At 41.6% G+C, this 25,430-nt stretch overlaps 1 protein-coding gene across 15 annotated transcripts in view; it reads left to right on the plus strand.

Moving 5' to 3' along the window:
• Positions 1–25,430, plus strand: part of psd3l (pleckstrin and Sec7 domain containing 3, like) — a 476,452-nt gene that overhangs the window by 430,825 nt on the left and 20,197 nt on the right. For all 15 annotated transcript variants that reach the window (XM_059965343.1, XM_059965341.1, XM_059965347.1 and 12 more), the window contains 2 exons: positions 14,519–14,676; positions 15,311–15,455. In XM_059965343.1, coding sequence (XP_059821326.1) covers positions 14,519–14,676; positions 15,311–15,455 — 303 coding nt within the window. The remainder of the gene's footprint in view (positions 1–14,518; positions 14,677–15,310; positions 15,456–25,430) is intronic.

Genomic DNA, 25,430 nt, shown 5'->3' on the forward strand with positions numbered 1-25,430 from the left:
AACTTCATTTATTGAACACCTGAACACCTACACTCTGTCTACCAGAGAAAGCAGGATCTCCCAGTGGCCACACGTTTTAATTCCACATCCCATTCCCATTCTAATATGTCAATTCATGACCTCCTCTGTCAAGATGAAGCCTCACTCAGGTTGGAGGAACAACACCTTATATTCCGTCTGGGTAGCCTCCAACCTGATGGCATGAACATTGATTTCTCCAACTTCTGTTAATGCCCCTCCTCCCCTTCTGACTCATTCATTCATTCATTCATTCATTCATTCATTCATCCATTTATTTATTTATTTATTTATTCGTTCCTCTTTTTTTCTCTCTCTCTTTTCTCTCTCCCTGTCCCTCTCACAATACCTCCTTGCCTGCTCTTCATCTTCCTCTGGTGTTCCCCTCCCCCTTTCTTTCTCCCTAGGCCTCCCATCCCATGATCTTCTCCCTCTCTGGCTGTGTATCCCTTTTGTCAATCAACTTTCCAGCTCTCAGCTTCATCTCTCCCCCTCCTGTCTATTCCTATCATTTCGGATCTCTCCCTCCCCTTCCCCCTTTCAAAATTCTTACTATCTCTTCTTTCAGTTAGTCCTGATGAAGGGGCTCGGCCAAAACATCGACTGTACTTCTTCCTATGGATGCCTCCTGGCCTGCTGCGTTCCACCAGCATTTTGTGTATGTTGCTTGAATTTCCAGCTTCTGCAGATTTCCTCTTGTTTTCATTGACATATGCAGAGTTGCAATAGAAAAGCTTAATTGTAGCAGCATCACAGGCATATAGCAGAATAAAAACAAGAAAAAGAAACTAAACAATAATTATAATTTTTTAACATAAGGACACAATTACAACAAAAATAAACAAAGTAACAAACTCTATTGTCCAGGCATCTCCACTGATTGAACTGAGCACCAAGACCCTATTTATAAGTTAATGTGCAGACATAACTCTGTTCCTATGATTCTTAATGAAATTCAGGAGAACTTGATAGAAGTTGAGTTTGGTACACACAAGATTGTGTGTCCAGTTTCTGTGGCCTCAGTGCAAACTGAACCATGATGATGTTCTTGAATTTTGTCATGTCTTTATGTGGTTGGAAGAGCTCATTTATATTTCAGTAGCCAAACAGTGTACTGTGTTGTATATGGTGTGTATGTAAAAGGGTATCTCCTGATTTACCATGGACGTTAGCATGAAAGAAGTGCTTTTAGTAAAGACACTGGGTCTGCCTTTATCCACGTGAGCCGTTATTGAATTTTAAATTACGAATTACAGAGCAATTTATTACAGGCTGCTTTCATCATTGGTTTTGAAAGGCTGAGCATTACTTTAAAACAACGGAGCATTTCAGAAGGGTGTATAGCAGAAAAACTGCTTCCTTTGGTGGTGTGGTACCAATAATTCAGGGAATAGCAGCAGAATGAGACCATTTGTCCGCTCACGTTTGCTTCACCATTCATCAAAGTCATGGCTGATCATCTCCATGTTCCATGATTTCATGAATATTCTGGGAGGGATAAATTCAAATCAAGGAGGCTCACTTTAAAAGTATTTTGAACTGAAACCAAGAAATGTTTATCACAGGAAGGATAGTGGATGTTTAGTGCTGTCTGTCTCCACAAAGCTGTGGATCCTATAATTTAGATAGAACTCTGTAGACTTTCAAGACCATCAAGAAATGTGAAACCATGCTGAACAAATAGATTACTGATACAGGTCTGCTATGATCTCATTAAATGGTGGAAAGGCTGAATGGTGTGATGTTATGCAGTGAAAACCACTATAAAAGGGTAATTAGTGACTGATATAACATCAAAGGTTGTGACTCATAAGCAAAGCAATAATCTTAAGATTTAAATACCTTAAATTATTTTGCCTGTGGTCTATGCTTAGTTTCTCTCGTGTATTTTTAATGCTGAGAGTCGTATGTGAGCTGTTTTCAAATGGATCAGTGTTAGGAGAGGGAAATAAAGAATGGAAGCAAAGCATTTGTAAGGTGGATTTAAGAAAGAGCTGACTTTGAAAGTGAGCTGGGGACTAAGTGTTCAAGTGGAATTATTTTTATAAGATCATCAACGCAGGTTTACAGCAATAGTTAAAAGGAATTGCAATAGATTTGTGCAGTTTAATTTCCACAAACACAGCAGAGGATAAACCCACACTCTTCATGGTGCATATTAATTCAGCTCCATTTATGAATCTTGGTTTTATCAAAAAGCTGTCTCCTTCCCTCTCTGTCTTTCCTTCCAGAAGCAGCTACTACCATACCAGTTACAGAGGTGACTAGGGTATTTTGATGAAGTTTGGTCCTGCCCTTCTCTGTCATTAAGCCTTATACTTTCTAATCAGATTACAATTAGGAGCATGATCTCTGATTGATTGGAATAGATATATTTCCCAAATTGAATGCCCTGAACTTACTTTGTAAGCTGAATTTCAGAACCAGGGTCAAACTACATAAATTACTACACTTTGCATTCTACATGTACTAGAAATGATATTTCTATCAAATTGTTTCATGCCATTCCATAGCATTATGATTTTTCAATAGTATAATTTTCAACAGTGATCCAGCATATTTCAAAGATTTATCCCAGGATACTTCATCAGTAGAACAGCTTGGTGAAAACAGTATCACTGAATTTCGGTAGAATCTGTAATAATTTCTTTTGAAAAATCAAAGCTTGTCAATAACATAGAAGAGAAACTAAACCACGAGAATTGTAAGGATATTGTCAGTGTACAAATGTTCCCAATTTAAATTGTAATCAGTCTTTAGTGATGTGAAGATAATGACAACAACCATTAGAATGAAATTGGGAATAAAGAATCTAACATGACATGAGTCCACAATTCAGTTAAATATTTGCTTCAGTGAAATAGATGAGAGCTTGTATTTGTATTCCATTAAATCTAACTGAGCTCAATGCTTAATGCATCAGGTTTTCCTGTATCCCACCCACTGGCTCAACATTCAATCCACCTGCACTTTGTGGAGGGCTGAAGGCAGAGAGTCTCTGGTAGAGAGCAAATTCAGATCAAGAGGCCTTGGCTCACAAAGGCCATATAGCTTTTGATAGCTCACCAGCTGTCAAAAATTTAACGGTTTTTAAATGTCTCTAATAAACAACTTTCAAACTTCAAATAAATTTAAATAGTTATTTAAATACAAAAGAAAAAGATTAAAAGCTTTAGAATAAGCCACTTACCTATCTTTTCTCAAAGACCACATGAGTAGAATTGTTTATGTTTCATCTGCTGCCCTGTTGTAGAGTAGAGACTGGGATACAAGGTAAATTTGGATCTCTTTCCAACTTAACTTCCTCCTCCCTGGGCTCAGCAGGGATTCCAGTAGTGGAGCAGGTGTGCTGGTCCTTGCCAGTGCATACCTGCAAGTCCAAGACTTCCTGAGGCAAGAATGGCCAACATCCAAGAGTCCCCCTATTCTTCATGGAACACATGAGAAAATGAGCACCAACTGTCAGCCAGCAGAATTTGGCCCAGTATAGCTACAGAAAGCTGTGTATAGATCCCAAAACTGCAGCTGAGCACCACTAATAGATATTCTTCTTTTACTAATCAAACTTGTGCGACAATGCTTCATGTAGATGTGTTCAGTGGTGGGGAGGGCTTTACCTGTGATGGACTGGGCTATATCCACTACTTTCTGTAGGACTTTCTGTTCCAGGGCCTTGGTGTTTACATACGAGGCTGAAGTGGCAGTCGATATACTCTTCACTGCACATGTATAGAAGCTTGTGAATGTTTTAGATGTCATGTTGAATTTTTGCTAACTCCTAAGGAAATGAGGCACTGTTATGCTTTCTTCATAATTGCACTTGAATGCTGAGGTCCTCTGAAATGATACCACCAAGAAATTTAAGTAGTATCTTATTATTTATTTATTTATTTTTATTATTGTACCGAGTATGGCATGCTCTGATGAGGACTGGTTCATGGACCTTTGGTTTCCTCTTCCGGGTCAATAAGCTGCTTGGTCTTGCTGAGGTTGTCGCTGTGGCACCACTCAGACAGATTTTCAGTCTCCCTCCTACATGTTGATTTGTTTTTGATGATTCAGCCCACGACAGTGGTCATTGGCAAACTTGAAAGTGGCCCTGGAGCTGTGCTTAGTCACACAGTCATAAGTGTAAAGCGCGTAGAGCTGGGGGTGGGGGGGGGGAGGGTTGTTCAAGACACAGCCTAGTGGAGCTCCTGGGCTGCTGCAGATTGTGGTGGTGATATTGTTGCTGGGGTCTGCAGGTGATAAAATTGAAGGCCTATTTGCACAAGGAAGCATTGAGGCCAAGGTCTTGAAACTTACTGATTAGTTTTGAGGGGATAATAGTGTTAAATGCTGAGCTGTGGTTGATAAAGAGCGTCCTGATATATGCATCTTTGCTGTCCAGATGTTCCAGGGTTGAGTGAAGAGCCAGTGAGATGGCATCTGTTGTAGATTTATTGCGCCGGTAGGAAAATTGGAGCAGATCCAAGTTGCTTCTCAGATTTGATATGTTTCATCACCAACCTCTCACAGCAGTTAACCACTGTGGATTTAAGTGCTACTGGACAACAGCCACTGAGGCAGGTTATCATGTTCTTCTTAGCAACTGTATTAGTAAAGACTGCTTGAAGCAGATGGGTACCTCAGACTGCCGAAGTGAGAGGTTAAAGATCTCAGTGACACTCCAACCAGTTGATCACCACAGATGTTTAGTACTTAGCCAGGTACCCTGTTTGGGCCAGATGCTTTTCATTGGACTGTGTCATGTAACACCATGGTCCTGAAAAACATTGTCTCATCTTTACTATGTACTGTACCAGCAGTTATGGTTGAAATGACAATAAAAGTGAATTGACTTGACTTGGATCACCTTCCTGAAGGATGCTCGTAGGTCAGCCTCAGAGACAGAAATGACAGGATCATAGGAGGCTGTGGGAGGTTGTGATGCCATGTTTTGATGGTCAGAGCGACCACAGAAGGCATTGTGTTCATCTAGAAGTGAAGCCCTGTTGTCACCCATTTTGCTTGGTTTTACTTTATAAGAGCCACTTATTTGGGGCAACTCATAAAGAAAAAAATGAAGAAAATATCTAGGATTCTTTTTATTTATTTGGGAAACTATGCTGTTTGAGAGGAGACCATTGCCAGCCAGTTTTTAACTAGCGTCGGATGGTTGCGCTTGTGTGGCCTTTAGACACCACGCTGATTAGAGCGAACGTTTTTTAAGTAGTGTCAATGATTTTTCTCACTGATATTTGGTGAGGAATAAGCAATAAAGCAATTCAGAACTGTTTTACTGACAGCGGGTGTCAAGCTGTGAAGCTTGTAGATGCGAGAATCAGCTGGGAGTGAAAATGAAAAAATTTCACTACTTCCATTAGTTAAGAACAATGAAGTATTTGAAAGTATTGACTATCATCTTGAATGTTACAATGGAAATGAAGATTTGGAGGCTGCAATCATCGAAAGCACTATATGAAGGCAGTCCATTATTTGTACTAGGTGTCTGCACTGATTTTGTTCATTTACAGTCAATCTAAAGAAAATGGCAGCATACAGTGTATGAATTCCTCCATCAATGACTACCAAGAACTAATACATAGTTTTATAGCACTGTACTGCAGTAGTATCGGTAGTGTTCTGATTTTTCTATATTTCATTCAAATACATAATTTGTTACTGAGTTAAAATTAGTTTGTCTTTTTTATACCTTTTTAGCTATTTCCATGAAACTTCATGTAATTGGGACAGATACTTAATTCGGCCAAAATGTTACTGGTCCCAATGTGTTCCAATTAACCTGAATCCATTGTATTTGGAGACTAGAACTAGCAGAGTCACAATGAATCAAATGATCTCTCATGTGCTGTAAGACGTATTAAATATTGATTGCTCAATATCTAGTGGAGAGTGGCATTTATTTTCAGAGAGTCATAGAAAAATACATCATGGAAACAGGCCTTTCGGCCCATCTACTCCATGCCGAAACATTTAAACTGCCTAATCCCATCGACCTGCATCTGAACCATAGGCCGCAATATCCCTACTATCCACGTACCTATCCAAATTTCTCTTAAGCTTTACAATAGAGCTTGGACACACCACTCGTGCTGGCAGCTCGTTCCACATTCTCATGACCATCTGAGTGAAGAAGTGTCCCCTCATGTTCCCTTAAACAGCAAATTTCACCTTCTGTCCATTGAGCACTGTGAAACAACAGAGTTGACAGTTCTGTTTAAATTGCCCACTACTTGAGCCCTCTTTTTACTGCCACTCACTTTACTCTTTGAGTTGTTTTTATGAGTTGTCACTCCATGTCAACAAGCTGCCCATCTGCTTTGTCCTGAGACAGAAGGACCAAATAGCCTCTCTCATCAGCACTGTACCTTGTGAGTCCCGTCAACAAAGAAACTTAGAATCAGAGGCAGATATATGGAAGGGAATAAAAAGGTAGTAAATGTAAAGAAAATGGGGAGATTGGGATGCAGCAGTGCAAAGAGACTCATCCTGAATTATTTCTTCATTTGTACTGCTGACCTTCCCTTGAGAATAACTATGTCAAGGAGCAGCCATCTTGAGGACCAGCCTAGACAGTGCTCTAATATTTGGTACCATAGTGAGATGTTGATATGCAACCTGGTTTTCAGTTCTCTGGAGACTCATTCCAGGAATGCAAGTGCGAGGTTCTGGTTGGTTACGTGGATCCCAATTATGTGGATTCAATTTTATTGTTCTTATAGGCACATATGCATATGGAATAAATTAGCTTGTTGGAGCACTGGCACAGTAAATTACAAGCATGACAAACATAAGTTAACAGAGTTAAATTAACATAAATTTAGTATTAGCATTCATTTTCCTCCTGTGGGCAGCAGGGAACCAGAACAAAACCAGACAACTGTGAATAGTATTGCTTGCTTTGTTGTCTCAGCAGCACGTGATGTACAAAAGGTGAAGATTTCCAATATCAGGTGCCATTCTTTCACGGAATAGCAAGAGGTGGATGCTTAACACTTCATACAGCACAGAGAGAGATCATCTGATTTGTTGTGACCCTGCTGGCTCCACTCAACAATTAGTTCCACTCTCATTTGCTCTCTCGTCATTGCACAGCATATTCCCCTTTACCAACTACAATTCTCTTAAAAATCACTATTAAATCTGGTTCCATTACTCTTTTAGGAAGTCTGCTCCAATTTATAATAACTTGCCGTGTAATAGTAATTTACCCTATTTCCCCTCACCAACTACTTAAATCTGTGATTTCTGATTCCGGTTCTTATCAGTGTAATCTGTTTCTAATATAGTATCTGACAATACTATGTTGATTGGCCTTATCTCAAATAATAACGTGGCAGCCTACAGAGAAGAAGTTATCACCCTGACACAGTGGTGTCAAGAAAACAACCTCTCCCTCAATATCACAGAAACAAAGGAGCTAGTTGTGGACTACAGGAGGAATGGAGACAGGCTAACCCCTATTGATATCAATGGATCAGGGGTTCAGAGGGTGAACAGTTTTTAAGTTCCTCAGCATCCACATCACCAAGGATCTTACGTGGTCTGTACATACTGGCTGTGTGGTGAAAAAGGCACAACAGCACTTCTTTCACCTCAGACGGTTGAAGAAGTTTGGCACGATTCTCCAATTCCTAAGGTCTTTCTACAGGGACACAATTGAAAGCATCCTGTCTGGCTGTATCATTGGCTGGTATGGGAACTGTACTTCCCTCAATCACAGGACTCTGCAGAGAGTGGTGCAGACTGCCCAGCACATCTGTAGATGTGAACTTCCCACTATTCCAGACATTTACAGAGACAGGTGCATAAAAAGGGCTCGAAGGATCATTGGACACCCGAGTCACTCCAACCACAAACTGTTCCAGCTGCTACTATCTGGGAAACGGTACCGCAGCATAAAAGCCAGGACCAACAGGCTCCGGGACAGCTTCTTCCACCAGGCCATCAGACTGATTAATTCACGTTGGTAACAATTATATTTTTATGCTATATTGACTGTCCTGTTGTACATACTGTTTATTACAAATCACTATAAATTGCACATTGCACATTTAGACGGAGACGTAACAAAGATTTTTACTCCTCAAGTATGTGAAGGATCTAAGTAATAAAGTCAATTCAAGATGCAGAACTTTTTTTCTACAGTTACAAGTCAATCAATTTTATTCAGTTTGTTGGAGCCTGTGTGGGCATATGTACATAATTCTAATGCAGTAGAACTGGATTTGTGGGCATTTTTTGCAATGTTTGTTTTATTAGCTTGAATGCTGTGGTCAAAACATTGACTTCTTTACCGATTCAGTTAAAAATTTCAAATCAGGCTCTGGGGTAAGTTAAATTCACACTAACTGGAGTCAAAGCAGCAATTATTTTGTTTTTGATATTCAGGGCCATCCAAATGATTGAGTGTATTGTTTACTGCATGGGGGATAGACGATGCAGGGCTCGAGTGGCAAAGTTGCATTAACTAGATGGAGGAAAAGATGATAATTATTGTACTTCTGCCAGCTAGGTTTGTAAAATCTTATTAATTATTGATGCATGCAATTCCTATGGTTGAACCATTGTCTTTGGATGGTGTGGTATAGATTGAGTGTTATTTAGCTGATTTAAGATTGAGCAGGTACAACTTTGCTGTGAATCTACTGTAACAGAATTGTATAGTATTACTGTGTAGTGAAAAGATAGCACTGTGAAAATAAGTCAGGTAACTATAAAGGGCTTCTAGAGGTCAGTGATTCTATAGTTGCACAATAATAAATTTGGCAGCCAGTTCACATCTTAAGTCTCAACAGGCACTTTTGATTTTCATTTTTGCTTTCGTACTGAAGGTTTGAAAGATCAGTTTATTTTAATCTATTCCTCTCAGAAAATGGAGGGAAGGCCTTCCTGGAACCAGCAGGTTGCTAAGTAAATTGGACACATTCCAATATAGGCATGTTCTCTAATTTGCTGATTTTATCAATGATTAATGTGATCAAACAGTTTTGTGTACAGACTCTGCATAGCCTCCATTAAGAATACCAGGACTTTGCTAAAGAGGATGAAGAAATGACATTATGTCAAGTAAAGTCTAGGACAGGAGTTTCCAACTCGGGATCCACAAAACCCCTTAGTTAATGGTGGGGATCCACGGCATAAAAAAGACTGGGAACCCCTGATCTAGGACGTCGATGCCATTTTAGATTAATGGGCAGTTACTTGTTTGAGCTTGATGAGAGGAAGCTCACATGCCTTGAGGAAGAAAGGTTTAGGTTCACGTTTCAGAATCAAGAGTCAGGTTTAATATCACTGGCATATGTCATGAAATTTGTTGTTTTGCAGTAGCAGTACACTGCAATACATAATAAAATAAAAATGTGAATTACAAGAAGTCAATAAATATAATTAAATTAAATTAGTGCAGAAAGGAAGGAAAAATAGTGAGGTAGTCTTCATGGAATCACTGTCCGTTCAGAAATCTGATGGTGCAGGAGAAAAATCTGCTTCCGAAGCATTGAGTGTGTGCTCTCAGGCTCCGATGCCACCCCTCTGATGGTAGAAATGAGAAGAGGGCATGACCACTTAATGATAGATGCCGTCTTGTCTCGGCGTCACCTTTGGAAGATGTCCTTGATGCTGGGGAGGATAGTGCCGTAATGGACCTGGCTGTGTTTACGACTTCCTGCTGTTTCTCCAATCCGTGCAGTGGCCCCTCCATACCAGATGGTGATGCAACCAGTTCACAGTACATCTGTTGAAATTTGTGAGTGTCATTGGTAATATAACCAAGTCTCCTCAAATTCCTAATGAAATATAGTAGCTGCTATCAATCCTGCTTTGTAATTGCATCATTATGTTGGGCCCAGCATAAATCTTCAGAGATGTTGACACCCAGGAACTTGTAATTACTCACCCTTTCCACTGCCGATTCTTCAATGATGACCGGTGTGTATTCCCTCGGCTTCCCCTTCCTGAAGTCCAATATTGGTCTTACTAACGTTGAGAGTAAGATTTCAAACAAGAGAATATCTGCAGAGTGTAAGGTTGTTCTGGTAACACCTCTCAACCAGCTGATCTATTTCTCTCCTATAGCCTCCTTGTTACCATCTGAAATTCTGCCAACAGTAGTTGTGTTGTCAGCAAATTCATAGATGAATACTATAGATGTGCCTAGCCACACAGTCGTGGGTGTAGAAAGAGTAGGGCAGTGCATCCTTGAAGTGTTCTAGAGTTGATTGTCAGCGAGCAGGAGTTAGTTTTTTTTCTGATCTACACCGACTGTGGTCTCCCAGTGAGGAAATCAAGTATCTAGTTGCAGAGGGAGGTACAGCAGCCAGGTTTTGAAGGTTGTTGATTGGAAGTGAGGGTATGATTGTGTTGAATGCTGAGCTGTAATCCATAAACAGCAGCCTGGCATAGGTATTACTATTGTCCAGATGATCCAAGGCAGAGTGGAGAGCCAGTGAGATTGCATCCACTGTAAGACTCATTGTGGCAATAGGCAAATTGTAATGGGTTCAGGATCCCTGCTTATGTAGGAGTTGAGTCTAGCCATGACCATCTTCTCAAAGCACTTACAAGGGAAAATCTGCAGATGCTGGAAATCCAAGCAACACACACAATATGTGAGTGCCATTGGGTGATGGTCATTCAGGCAGCTCACCCTCCTCTTCTTGGGCATGGGTATGATTGGTTGCCCTTTGAAGCAGTGACAGATTGAACAGACCCTTGAAAACTCCCTTCAGTTGGTTGGCATAGGTTTTCAGAGCCTTACAATCAGAGCCTTATGCCTTGCGAGGGTTCACCCTCTTGAAAGATATTCTGACATTGGCTTCTGAGGTAGAACCACTATAACTGGCTGTTCATTCCAAACTCACCACTCCCTGTGTGAAGAAGCCACCTCTAATGTCCATTTTAAATCTCTCACCTCTGATCTTAAAACTACACCCTCTAGTTTTCAGTACTTGGTTCCTGGGTAAAACATTAAGAAGAATTTAGCACAATTTATTTGAATATCAGATAGTAAAAAATTTAAAGAAAATATAGACCAGCTTGTAGGATGGACAGACAAGTAGATAAAGTTGAACAAAAAAAAGTAACATGTTACACTTTGGTAGGAAGAACACAGAGAAGCAACTGAACCAAAAGGCATGATTCTAGAAGATTCTAAAAATATGTAGTGCTGAGTGTGGGCAGGTTGAAAACATGGTTAAGATAAAACAAAGTGCTGGATTCTATAAAACAAGGCATAGGAGCAGGAGCAAGAAGTCATGAAAAACCTTCATAAAATGTTGATCAGCCACATATCCAGTTCTATGCGTGACAGTTTGAGAAAGACATGGAGGCTTTGGAAAGGGTGCGGGAGAGATTTAATAGAATTATTCCCGATATACTTGTTAGTTTAGTGAAGCCGCATTTGTTTTGGAATAGAGGGTGTTTCAATCAAGGAGTCATCTAAAAGCCATAAAGAATCCAAACAGATGAGGACCTCCTATTGGCAAAATGGTGAAGAACCAGAGGGCATAGAATGATGATGATTGGGTGAAAAGACGAAAATGAGAATCTCCCCTTTCCCTTTCTCCCATGGTCCACTATTCTCCCCTGTCAGATCTGTTCTGCTGTCCTTTATCTCTTCCATCTGTCATCTTTGAGCTTTTTACTTCTCCCTCCCTCCCACCTACCACCCTCTGATATGTTTTCACCTATCATGTTCCAGCTAGTATTCCTTGCTCTCCCCATACCTTCTTATCCTGGCTTCATCCCTTTCTTTTCCAGTGCTGATGAAGGAGCCCTGCCCGAAATGTAGGCTCTATTCTTTTCCATAGGTGCTGGCTGACCTACTGAGTTTTTCCAGCATTTTATGTGTGTTAAGTTAAGAAAACTCTTGTCTTACCAGATTGAGAGGTTAGTTTCTGGAGTATATTACTGAACAAAATGGGATGAAATAAGGGAATATTCAAATGTGACATTTGAAAGAGAGCATGTCAATTTCTAAAGTGAAAGAGTGTTAGGGCTGTAGAGAGAGGCTAGGGAAAGGGACTTAATGACAATTCAACAGGTATGTGGATTGTTAAGTTTTTCAAAATTATGGGCCAATTGCTGGCAAATGTGACTAGCTTTAATGGGTCAGCACAGACAAAATGGATTGAAGGGTCTGCTTCTATGATGTATGACTACTGGGTGACTCTTGTATGGAGTTAGTTCCATCCCAATGGGCCAAATGACCAAAGATTCAAAATGCACTTATTATCAAAGTATGTATGCAGTGTACAACCCTGAGGTTTGTCTTCCAGCAGATGGCCATGAAGCAAAGAAACATCTTGGAACCTGCTCAAAGAAAACATCAAATGCCCAATGTGCAAAAAAAAACACTAATCATAAAATGGCAAAAAAACAAGTGAATAACACACAGAGTTTTAAACATCAGACCGCAACAGTCCTTGAAACAGTCTTGGAATGTTCAATTTAGTTAAGTGCAGTTCATTGACCGCAAGCTACAGCCACAGCAGCCTGATCAAAATTACTCAGAATAGAATTTAAAAAGGAGAAACCAGAAACACAGGAAACTGCAGAGTCCCCTAAAAATGAGTTCAATCCAGAAACTGCGCCAATCAAACATTGCCCCAGACCCAAAATTCTTGCACCTTCTTCCGGCAGCAGCAAGCAAGAGGGAGAAGGAGACTGGTCAAGCACAGGCAGATGACGCAGTACACCCCCTCACCTCCCGCTGTAGTCCTCTTGCTCGACACTTTAATCGTCAAGTTGGTTGTGGTTTGTATCCACTAGTAGGCTGCACACTCCATTCTCAACCTCGCTGAATTTCCTCAGAAAAATAAAGAGCACCAAATCGCTCAGTTGGCCCAAAATCACGTTATCATGATGCTAATTACAGGCTCCAATCACAGGCAGGTTATTAGTAGATACATATTTAAAAGAGTGGGGAGAAGTGGTAGTAATTTCATGAACACTCTGTATTTCTGTACACTGCATTTCTCTGTTATTCTGTAGTGTTGCTCTGTCCCCAACCCTCCACTTCATTTTGTGTTCCCTTTCCTGGAAGCATTGTCATTAAAGCACAAACTACCCCTCGAAGTCTATATTGACTCATCTGCATGTTGAGTCTCTGCACTTTCATGGGCTGGTTGGCCATAGGGAACATAAACACATGAGCAAATAATGTGTGGTTTCGCTCAAGGTAGTTTACAACATGTACCCTGATTTCTAACTCCTGAAGTACTCCACCACTTACCCTAGATTATTTCCCACCATCAATTTATCAGGGCAGTTGTTACAACATCACCTAAGGTGAACTAGTCAAAGCTTTGAATTTGGGGACCCTCTGCAGCTTATATTTATGCAGAGCTGAAGGAGTTTTGCTCATGGAGTCTTATGTCACATATTTATGTAAGAACATAAGTGTGCATTAATTATAGTGGTATCTCGATCAGCTTGGTAAGTGGGCCGAGGTTTGGCAAATGGATTTCAGTTTAGATAAGTGAGAAGTACTGCATTTTGTGAAGTCAAACCAGAGTAGGATTTATTAGTGAATGATAGGATTAGGGCAATGTTATGGAAAAGAGGGATTTAGGAATACAAGTACTTTGTTTGCTGGAAGTCGCAGCACAAGTAGACAGGGTAGTGAAGAAAACATTTGGCATGCTGGTATTCATCAGAGATTTAGGACATTATAAGATATTGATGAGACTGTACTGAGACCATACAACTCTGGTCATCCTATTATCAGAAAGACATTACTAGACTGGAAAGAGTGCAGAGATTTATAAGGGTGCTGCCAGGAGTCAAGGACCTGTGTTATAGGGAGAGCCTGAGCAGGCTAGGAATTTATTCTTTGGAGCATAACTTTCTTTGGATCGAGGGGTAAAATGATGGACATAGAGTGATGCACACAGTCTTTTTCCCAGTGAGGGGAAAATGAAAACTAGAGGGTAGAAGTTTAAGGTGGAGAGATGAGACATTCAAAAGGGATCTGAAGGGCAACTTCTTCACACAAAAGGTGTAAATGGTTTGTATGTGAAAGAGCTCCCCAAGGAAGTAGTTGAGGCAGATAAAACAAGAACATTTAAAAGACCAGTGGGACAGTTACATGACTAGGAGGGGCTTAGAGGGAAATGGGCCAAATTGAGGGCAAATGGGATTAACATCATGGTCAACATGGATGAATTGGGCCAAAAAGTCTGTTTCCATGCTATTCCACTGTAAGACTCTAAGATTGCATGTCTCGAGGACTCTGATTATATAAACCATCATCTGCTGCATACCTAGCCTATATCTACAGTAATACAACACAACTTGTAATCCACTGAATGTAGATAAACCATGATTGAAACTCACAGAGCAGTGACAGTATTAGGGATTTATAGCCAGTCAACGGTGCTGGAGAGTGAACTGATTAGATGAATAGATTGACTGCTGTTGTCAGGTCTGACCCCAGATTTAAATTGGCATCTGAGAAAAGTTACTGACTCTCTCACTTTCTCCATTTCCTCCAAAGGATGAATACAAGCCTGAAAAAAATCTGTCAGAAGACGATTTAAAGAATGCAGTCAGCATACATCACACACTGGCAATCAAAGCTACCGAGTACGAGAAGCGACCTAACGTGTTCAAGCTGAAAACAGCCGACTGGAGGGTCTTCCTTTTTCAAGCACAGTGCGTGACCTTTATGAACTATGGATTGGGGGAAGGGTGTGGGATGGATCAGGAAAAAGTATCTTCCAGATCGGTTTTTTGAAGTTAGAGCATGCTTGGTGGGGGGGGGGGGGGGGGGGGTGTGTGTGTGTGTGTGTGTGTCTGAACAGAGACAAAGAGATGAGATCACACACCTCAGTCCCCAGCCTAAAAACATGTATTGTCCTTTCTCTTACAGTTGCCATGTTCCTTTAAAAGCATTTTACTGAAACTTTATTTTCTCTCTTAATATTTTTTCACCTTGAAGTAGTATCTCTTGCTTGGGAACTGATGCCAGTTGCAATTTTCTCTTATTTCAGTAACTCTTCCATTTAAGTCACCTGAGGGCCCTTTGCACTGGACTTCTAACCTCCACACTCAGGAGTAGGGACTGAACCCTCAACCTTCTCATTTGGAGGTGAAAGTGATAATGGCTGGCAAGGGAAAGAACATGCACCAGTTACGTTTCAAATATTTAACCACCATGTGTGGGCAAGGAACATAGCAGGTTTTTTACCCAAAGCCTGTCATATTGCATCACGAGCCCACTGTTGTGTACTTGTATGGTTACCACTTCACTTTTGCTGTAACTTTCCGGGTGCTCATTGTTTTACAGAAGCCCTGAAGAAATGGAATCTTGGATAAATAGAATGAACCTGGTAGCAGCCATGTTTTCTGCTCCACCATTCCCAGCTGCTATTGGCTCCCAGAAGCGGTTCAGCCGTCCACTTTTGCCAGCCACCACCACCAAGATGTCGCAGGTAAGGTTCACAATGAGCAAACAGGTTAGGTGCAGGAGAAGGGCACCTAGCTGCTGGAGTCATCTCGCATTTGATTTGTTTGTACCTTCTGCTCTGTCTTTCTGTCTGCCCCGGTACCTTTTCAGCCGTTAGCTCCCTGCCTTAAAAACATTCAACAGCTGTGATTCGACCTTCAGGAAGAGAGCTTCAAAGTTTCTTTAACAGTTAAAAGCCGTGCTTCACCATTGTAAGGTCTACTGGTTCACCCTTCCACAGAGAACTTTGCTACTGGGAAACATTACCAGGAAGGTGGGAGGTTATTGCTATGCTGCAGAGTCTTCAGCAAAGTTCAAAGTAAATTTATTATCAAAGTACATAGATGTCATCAGATACAACACTGAGGTTTGTTATCATGCAGGCATGCTCAATAAATCCATAGAACAGTAAGCATAACAGAATCAATGAAAGATAGTATCTCATTCAGATGAGTGGGCAGTGTCTAACTGAGCCATACTGTGGCACTTGCTGCATGACATAAGATGCAAAAGACTGAAGGGACAGTGTTTAGCAAAGAGAATTATCTAACATTCATGGTAACACCCATATTTAAATGGAAACAAATGAAAAGATGAAAGTTTAAAAGAAGAAACAAAAACTCGCTAATACTTTTACCTTTCCTTCATACACTCAAAGCACATGGGCCAATTGTTACCCTTGTCTTGCCTCCACCTACCAGCTCTGATGAAATCAGATATCCCACATAGGTGTGGGCAGATCTGAAATCTCCAGGATTTGTTCATTTGGATGAACACAGCGCACTTTATTTGCTTATGAACATTCTGTTCCAGACCCACCTTCACTAGAAATATGTAAACACGCACCTAGTTATCAGCTGAGAATGCAGGGATGATGTGGCAGAGGCATGAGGGGTAATTTTAATCTAGTTCACTCAGGGAAGCTGACATCCTCCCACTTTCCACCTACTGTACTTTGTGGTTAATGGAAAGTTAACTCTTGGAGCGTTGAACTGACACTTAATCAAGCGACATCAGATTCCGTTTGAGTGTATTAGGTCAATAGTATCTTATTCAAAAGAGCTGGCAATGGTAATTACTTTGAACTTCCATAAACACCCCACTCTGTGTTATTTCCTCTTTTCCCTGACTGGATCACAGAAACGTTGTTAACATAATTTATGTACTGTACTGGGAGTGACAGCAGCTGGAAGCCTGATTCTGTGTCCACGTATGGTGTAGTGGGGACTTTCAGCACTTACTTCCTGGCAACTTCCCGAAAAGAAGAGAAGAGAGATTAAAAAGGAAGGGGCCCCTGGATGTTCCAGTGGTTTCTGTATCCTGAATATTTCACTGGTAGTTGTAGCCCGAGGTGTTCCCATGGCTTCTGTTACTGTGGTTTCCCAATGCCAGTTCAGCATCACGTGTAGTATAAAAGAAACCAAACAGAGAGAGTGCTTACGTGTTGAGTTTCAGTTTTCGCTCCTTTTCCAGTCCACTTGTTCAGACCTTTCCATTGGTAAGTCTGAAATAAAAACAGGAAATTCTGGAAAAACCAGCAGGTCAGACAATGTCAATGGAAAGGCAAAAAATCAGTTTTTGGGTTGAGCATATTCCATTGGTGTTCCTTGATGGTCTTTTTAACTTTGAGATGACTGTCCAACCAAACAAACATTCCATCATGATCCCCCTTACTGCTTGAGGAAAGTGACTGTTTTTGAGTCTGGTGGTCCTGGTGTGGATGCTACGTAACCTCCTCCCTAATGAGAATGGAACAACCTGTTCATGAGCAGGGTGGGTGGAACCCTTCATGAAATTGATGGCCTTTTTCAAGTACTTTTCTGTATATATGTCCTTGATGGCAGCTAGGCTGGTGCCAGTGATGCATTAGGTAGTTTTGGCTACCCATTTTAGAGCCTTCCTGTCTGCCACGGTGCAATTCCTGTACCATGGAGTGAAGCAGCATGTTAGGTTGCTCTCTACTGCACATCTGTAGAGGTCATGAATATAGATGTACATAGTCCAGCTCTCTTCCGAGTAGAGATATCGGTGAGCTTTCTTGATTGTGTTGCATGCGTTCTGGGACCATGAGAGGTTATGCAAGATGTACACATGCAGGAGATTGAAACTGCTTGTAGTTTCCATTACATTGCCACCGATGTAAAGAGATGTGTGAGCGGCGCGTATTCTTCTGAAGTCATTAACCAACTTCTTTGTTGACATTGAGAAAGAGGTTATGTACCTGGCACCAGGCCTCGTGCTCTTCCACCTCCTCTCTGTAGGCCACCTCATCATTGTTGGTGATGAGCCCCACCACTGTTGTGTCATTGGCGACCTTGACAATATGATTACTCGGTTGTTTGGCCGTGAAGTTGCACAGTCTCAGTATTCCCAGTTTTGTTTGGTAATTTAAAGTTTAATGTAAATATAGTACTTTGTTGCCAGCTGTAGATGAAGCTTGTTTAAGGAGATTTGTGTGTGGAACCACACAACCCCCTTTCCACATGAACACCCCAGATGCCTCCCACATGTCATGTCTTCCCCATTTAAAGTCATTAAAGGCTAGCCAACACACTTCACAGACACTACCGCCCGTTGGAGAAGCAGTAACTTCACTCTCATACTGACCCTGGAAGTAGGTCAATACTCTAAGGTGATCTCTACATGGCTGCTGAGGAAATGAGGGAAAATGGAAGTGAGTTTGGGTAATAATGCATGGGTCTCTCGGGGGAGTCTTCCCTTGAGTATGAAGCCCGACTGTTGTGTCCCTGATTCCCCAATGAACAGTCCCATCAGAGATCAAGATGGCTATGAATGACTTATTTTACTTAATGACTACTTATTTTAACTTAACTATATAATAAACATATACAGAGTAAACTTAATGTAACTCAGTTTTTTTCTCTATATTCATTTATCATGTACGTTTTATTTAACTGCTGCCGTAAAGTTAACAAATATGATAGATGCCATTGATATTAATTCTGATTCTGAACGACAGTTAGCCTCAACCTGTACTGAGGGATGCTGGCTGTTGATCCAGTTTCTGTGGTCAGCCAATGGGAAATGTATGTGGTTAATCACGATGAATTATGAAGGATGTGCCTCGTCCAATTGACAGGACTCCAACGTGCTCCAGGTGGCTTCTTATGCATGTTTTACACATTGAAAATGGTCATAGATGTAATTAGTCTAATCTAGTTTTGAGGTGAGGGATTTGCATTTCAATAGCAATTCTGATGCCTCCTCCCTGGAGTCCCAAAGCTTGTAACAGCCAATGAAGTACTTTTAATGTTATGGTTGCAGTGTAGGAGTGCAGCTTCCAAATTGTGTACAGCAAGGTGATTCTTAGCCTGAGAATCAGCTGATGATCAGGTTTTCAGAAACACTGATTGAAGGATCATTTTTGCCCAAAACATTGCATAGAAACTGAAAAGCAAGAAATCACTGCTGTTAGAATTCTGCAGTAAAGACAGAAAATGCTGGAAATACTTAGCAGATTGGGTAACAATTGAAGAGAGGGAACCAAAGTTAATGTGTCAGGTTGATGATATTTTATTAGAGAAATGGGATGGAAGATGATGTACTATTGTTCCAGCATTTATTATTTTTATTCCTGGGTAAAATTCAGCTGCTCTTCTTCAAAATAATGTTTTTGGTCTTATTACACCCCTGTGAAAACATTATTGGGATTTGCTGGAACAGCTCGTTTGAAAGAAGGGACCTTTGACAGTGTGGCAGTTCCTCAGAACTGCACTGGGATCTCAGCCCAGATTTTTGTAGTCTGTGCTCTGGTTTGAATGCTACCCTCTGACCCACAATAACGAGACACTCTTTTAACAACTCAAGAGTGAAAATTGTTCAGACACAAGAGAATACAGATGCTGGAACTGCAGCAAACAATGTGCTGGAGGAACATAGTGATCAAGGAACACATATGGAGGGAAAGGAATGAAGGGTTTTGACCTGAAGTGTCGACAATTCCTTTCTTCCCCACTGATGCTTCTCGACCCACTGTTCATCCAGCAGACTGTTGTGAAAAATATTTGAGTTTGATTGCAATGATAATGAGAGTCAGGCCCCACAGAGCAGATATTGAGTTGTTGGCTGCTAACACTACATAGACACTGGCCCTTAAGCCTTCCCCCCCCCCCCCCAATAATTCCATCAACCTTCTTAATGTTTAAAAAGCAAATCAGTAACAACAGGCAATGCATGAAATAAGTTACTACAATTGATGGCCACTTTTTAATTATTAAAAGCATCCTGTTTCATTAATTTACAAACATAGGAGAAATGCCTTTACAGCAGAACGTAAAACCTGAAGGGACACAAGGGCATTGTGCTTGTCTCTCTTTATGCAGTAGATGCGGTTGATCTGACGGTTATTCAAGCATATAACGAATAAAGGATAAATCAGGAAAAGGGAGAATTGTCTGAGAGTGGTATTATATCAGTCCAGGATTGTTGAGCTCTTTCAATTACATGATGTCCTTTTTTTCTCAATCTTCCTTTTACATCCTTGATTAAATTCACTCATGCACTATTTACATTCATTTTAGTTCAAATGTGTTGAATTTGATTGCCAACACTCAGCTGTTAGTCAGCCTTCTACCTTCTGTGGTTTATAATGATACGCTTGTTACAAGCATAAGGTCCTTGAAGTTGAAACACATGGAACAGATTAGTGGAAGTGATCAGCCAACCTGAACCAGTGGGGGACTTACAAATATTTAGGTAATGCTTGTGCATTACTATTAATAATCCATGTCTGACAGCTCCCTCCCCTTTCTCTATCTCTCTGACTCAAATTGTCAAACAACATTTTTTATAAGCCTAGTGACTCCAATGGTTATCTTGACTAGACCTCCACCCACCCTGTCTCCTGTAAAAATGCTGTTCCCCTTTCTCAGTCCCTTCACTTGTGCTGCATCTGTTCCTAGGATGTGGTTTTCCTTTCCAGATCATCAGAGATGTCCTCCTCCTTCAAAGAATGGGGTTTCCCTCCCTCCACTATTGATGCTGCCCGCATCCACCTCCCCCATTTCCCATACATCCATGCTTATCTTCCCAGCGCCTTGCCAGTGATTGAGTTCCTCTTGTCCTTACCATGAGTCTCTGCATTCAACATGTCATCCTCCACAACTTCTTTCTCTGAAGGGATCCTACCATTGAATATTTTTTTTTTTTTACTTCCCCCTCTGCTTTTTGCAGGGATTGCTCCATCTGTGATTCCCTTGTCCATTTGCCCTTCCCCATTAATCTCCTTCCTGGCACATATCGCTGCAAATGACCTAAGTACCACATCTGCCCCTTCACCACCATTCAGGGCCCCAAACAGTCCTTCCAAGTGAGGCAACACTTCACCTGCGAATCTTCTGGGGTTGTCTTTTGTGCCCCATGCTCCCAATGAGGCCTCCTCCATGTTAGACCATAAGACATAGGAACAGAAGTAGGCCATTCAGCCCATCGAGTGTGCTCCGCCATTCCATCATGGCTGATCCCAGATCCTACTCAACCCCATACACCTGCTTTCTTGCCATGTCCTTTGATGCCCCGACCAATCAGGAAACTATCAACTTCTGCTTTGGCCTCTACTGCAGTCTTCGGAAGAGCACTCCACAGATTCACTACTCTCTGGCTAAAAAAAAAATCCTCCTTACCTCTGTTCTAAAAGGTTGCCCCTCAGTTTTGAGTTAGTGCCCTCAAGTTCTGGATACCCCCACCATAGGAAACATCCTCTCCACATCCACCCTATCTAGTCCTTTCAACATTTGGTAGGTTTGAACGAGATCCTCCCCCTAACCCTGTATTCTTCTAAATTCCAGTGAGTACAGGCCCTAAACTGCCAAACATTCCTCATGTGTTAGCTCCTTCATTCCTGGAATCATCCTTGTGAACCTCCTCTGTCTCTCTCCAATGACAACACATCCTTTCTGAGATATGAGACCCAAAGCAATTGACAATACTCCCAAGTGCAGCCAGAATAGTGTCTTATAAAGCCTCAGCATTATCTCCTTGCCTTTATATTGTATTCCCCTTGAAATAAGTGACAGCATTGCCTTCTTTACCACACTTAACCTGTAAATTAACCTTCTGGAAGTCTTGCATGAGGACTCCTAAGTCACTCTAAACCTCTGATGTTTGAACCTTCTCCCCATTTAGATAATAGCCCACACTATTGGTCCTTTTATCAAAATATATTATCATACATTTCCCAACACTGTATTCCATCTGCCAGTTTTTTGCCCATTCTTCCAATTTGTCTAAGTTCTGCTGCAATCGCATTGCTTCCTCAGCACTACCTAACCCTCCACCTGTCTTCCATAAATTTACCACAAAACCATCAATTCCATTATCCAAATCAGGGACAAACAACATGAAAAGTAGCGGTCTCATTACTGACTCCTGAGGAACACCACTAGTCACTGGAAGCCAATCAGGAAAAGTCCCCTTTATTCCAACTTGCCGCCTCCTGCTTGTCAGCCATTCCTCTATCCATGCCAGTATCTTTCCTGTTACGCCATAGAATTTTATCTTGTTAAGTAGCCTCATGTGGCACCTTATCAAATGGCTTTTGAAAATCCAAGTAATTGACATCCACTGCTTCCTCTTTGTCCACTCCGCTTGTTACTTCCTCGAAGAACTCTAACAAGTTTGTCAGGCAAAATTTCCCTTCACAGAAACCATGCTGACGTGGACTTATTTTATCATTAGTCTCTAATTACCCCGAAACCTCATCCTTATTAATAGACTCCGACACTTTTTCCAATCACTGAGGTTAGGCTATGCAGCCTATAATTTCCTTTCTTTTGCCTTCCTTCCTTCTTAAAAAGTGAGAGTGAAATTTACAATCTTCCTGTCCTCCGGGACCATGCCAGAGTCAAGTGATTCTTGAAAGATCATGACCAATGCATCCGTTTTCTCTTCAGCAACCTCTCTCAGGACACTGGAATGTAGTCCATGTGGTCCAGACGACTTATCCACCTTTGAGTTTGCCTAGTACTTTTTCCTTTGTAATAGCAAGGGCACTGACTCCTGCTCCTTGACAATTACGGACCTCTGGCACACTGCTGGTGTCTTCCACAGTGAAGACAGATGCAAAGTACACATTAAGTTCTTCTAGCGTTTCTTTCTCCCGCATTACTACCTCAGCAACGTCATTTTCCAGTGGTCTAATATTAACTCTCACCTTCCTTTTACCCTTTATATAACCAAAAAATACTTTTGGTATCCTGCTTTATATTATTGGCTAGTTTACCCACATATTTCATTTTTCCCTTTCTTTTAGCTTTTAGAGTTGCCTTTTGTTTAAAAACTTCTCAATTACCCAACTTCCCAATCACTTTTGCTACATTATTTGATCTTTCCTTGTCTTATAATGGTGAGACCCCTTGTAAATTCAGGGAGTGCATCATCAAGCACCTCTGCTCCATGTGCCAAAAGCAGGACTACCCAGTGGCCAATCATTTTAATTCCCATTCTCATTCCCATTCCAACATATCAGTCCATGGCGTATTCTCGTGCCAAGTGCTAGGGTCGAGGGTTCCAAACACGAGGAAATCTGCAGAGGCTGGAAATTCAAGCAACACACACAAAATGCTGGTGGAACGCAGCAGGTCAGGCAACAACTATAGGAAGAAGTACAGTCGATGTTTCGGGCCGAGACACTTCGACAGGACTAACTGAAAGAAGAGATAGTAAGAGATTTGAAAGTGGGAGGGGGAGGGGGAGATCCGAAATGATAGGAGAAGTCCGGAGGGGGAGGGATGAAACAAAGAGCTGGAAAGTTGATTGACAAAAAGGATACAGAGCTGGAGAAGGGAGAGGATCATGGGATGGGAGGCCAAGGGAGAAAGAAAGGGGGAGGGGAGCAGCAGAGGGAGATGGACAGCAGGCAAGGAGTGATTGTGAGAGGAGCAAAGAGAGGAAAAAAGGGGGGATAATAAATAAATAAAAGGGGTGGGGTAAGACAGGGAGGAGGGACATTAATAGAAGTTAGAGAAATCAATGTTCATGCCATCAGGTTGGAGGCTACCCAGACGAAACATAAGGTGTTGTTCCTCCAACCTGAGTGTGGCTTCATCTTGACAGTAGAGGAGGCAGGGATCGCTCCCTACGCAACTCCCTTGTCCATTTATCCCCCCCCATCCCTTCTCAACTATCTCCCTCCTTGCAAGCGGAACAAGTGCTACACCTGCCCTTACACTTCCTCCCTCGCCACCAGTCAGGGCCCCAGACAGTCCTTCCAGGTGAGGTGACACTTCACCTGTGAGTTGGCTGGTGTGCTATACTGCGTCCAGTGCTCCCAGTGTGGCCTTTTATATATTGGTGAGATCCGACGCAGACTGGGAGACCGTTTCACTGTCCACCTACGCGCTGTCCACCAGAGAAAGCAGGATCTCCCAGTGACCACACATTCTAATTTCACATCCCATTCCCATTCTGATATGTCTATCCATGGCCTCCTCTGTTGTCAAGATGAAGCCACATTCAGGTTGGAGGAACAACACCTTGTACTCTGGGTAGCCTCCAACATGATGGCATGAACATTGATCTCTCTAACTTCCGTTAATGCCCCTCCTCCCCTTCTTATCCCATCCTTTATTTATTTATTCATTTATTCCCACCTTTTTTCCCTCTCTTTTTTCTCTCTCTCTCCCTCTCACAATCACTCCTTGCCTGCTCTCCATCTCCCTCTGGTGTTCCCCTCCCCCTTTCTTTCTCCCTAGCCCACTCGTCCCATGATCCTTTCCCTTCTCCAGATGTGCATCCCTTTTGCCAATCAACTTTCCAACTCTTAGCTTCACCGCTCTCCCTCCGGTCTTCTCCTATCATTTCAGATTTCCCCCTCCCCCTACTACTTCCAAATCTCTTGCTATCTTTTCTTTCAGTTAGTCCTGTGGAAGGGTCTTGGCCTGAAACGTCGACTGTACTTCTTCCTATTGATGCTTCCTAGCCTGCTGCGTTCCACCAGCATTTTGTGTGTGTTACCTTATATTTCATCTGAGTAGCCCCCAATCTGTTGGCATGAATACTGATTTCTCCTTCCTGTAGAATTTTTTCCCCTCTCTCTCCCCTTCCATTTTATTCTCCACTCTGGCCTTCTTACCTACCTAATACTTTTCCCTGGATCCCCTCCTCCTTCTCTTTCTCTATGGTCCACTCTCCTCTCCTATCATATTCCTTCTCCTCCAGCCCTTTACCTTTCCCACCCATAGCTTTAACTGTCACCTTCTAGCTAAGTTCTTTCCCCTTCCCACATCTCTTTTATTCTGGCATCTTTTCCCCTTTATTTTCAGTTCCGAAAATGGGTCTCAGCCCAAAACATTGACTGCTCACTCTTTTCCATCAGTGCTACCTGACTTGCCAAAATCCTCCAGCATTTTGTGTGTGTTGCTTTGGATTTCCAGCATCTGCAGATTTTCTCATGATTATTAATAGCCATGTTTATCTTTGTCACCATGAAAGGTTTATGTCACAGGTATCACCTCATCCCATACTTGCTCTCAAATTCCTCAGGAAAATGAATGCCATCATGGTCAGTAATCTCAACATCAATTCCCTCAAACAACTCTCTAGTTTGAAGTATTCTTGCATCATTTGAAGGCTGTGTTAAAGCAGGAAAACTGAAGCTGCTGGAATCTGACAGGAGTTTATCAGCTTGAAGAGTTATCTCTGTTTCTGTCTCCTCAGATGCTGCCTGATCTACTGAGTGCTTTTATTAATTATTCCTTTTCATGGAGTTAACAATTCCCACTATGTATAATTATTGCCTGTGCCACGAGGGATATTTATTTGGCTGACATCAATAGTGTTAGTTATTAAGTACTGAAGGCAAAGTGTTTATTTCATGATACTTTATAACTGGTTCTTCATCGTGGAAAATCCATTCTGTAGGCTATATTTATTGTTCATTTATTGTTCCTTAATTCCTTAAAGGAAATATGAGGAGAGGTTGACTGGGCTGGGCTGAAAGGGT

Source organism: Hypanus sabinus, chromosome 3 (genome assembly GCF_030144855.1).
Source record: "Hypanus sabinus isolate sHypSab1 chromosome 3, sHypSab1.hap1, whole genome shotgun sequence".
Classification (NCBI taxonomy): Eukaryota; Metazoa; Chordata; class Chondrichthyes; order Myliobatiformes; family Dasyatidae; genus Hypanus; species Hypanus sabinus.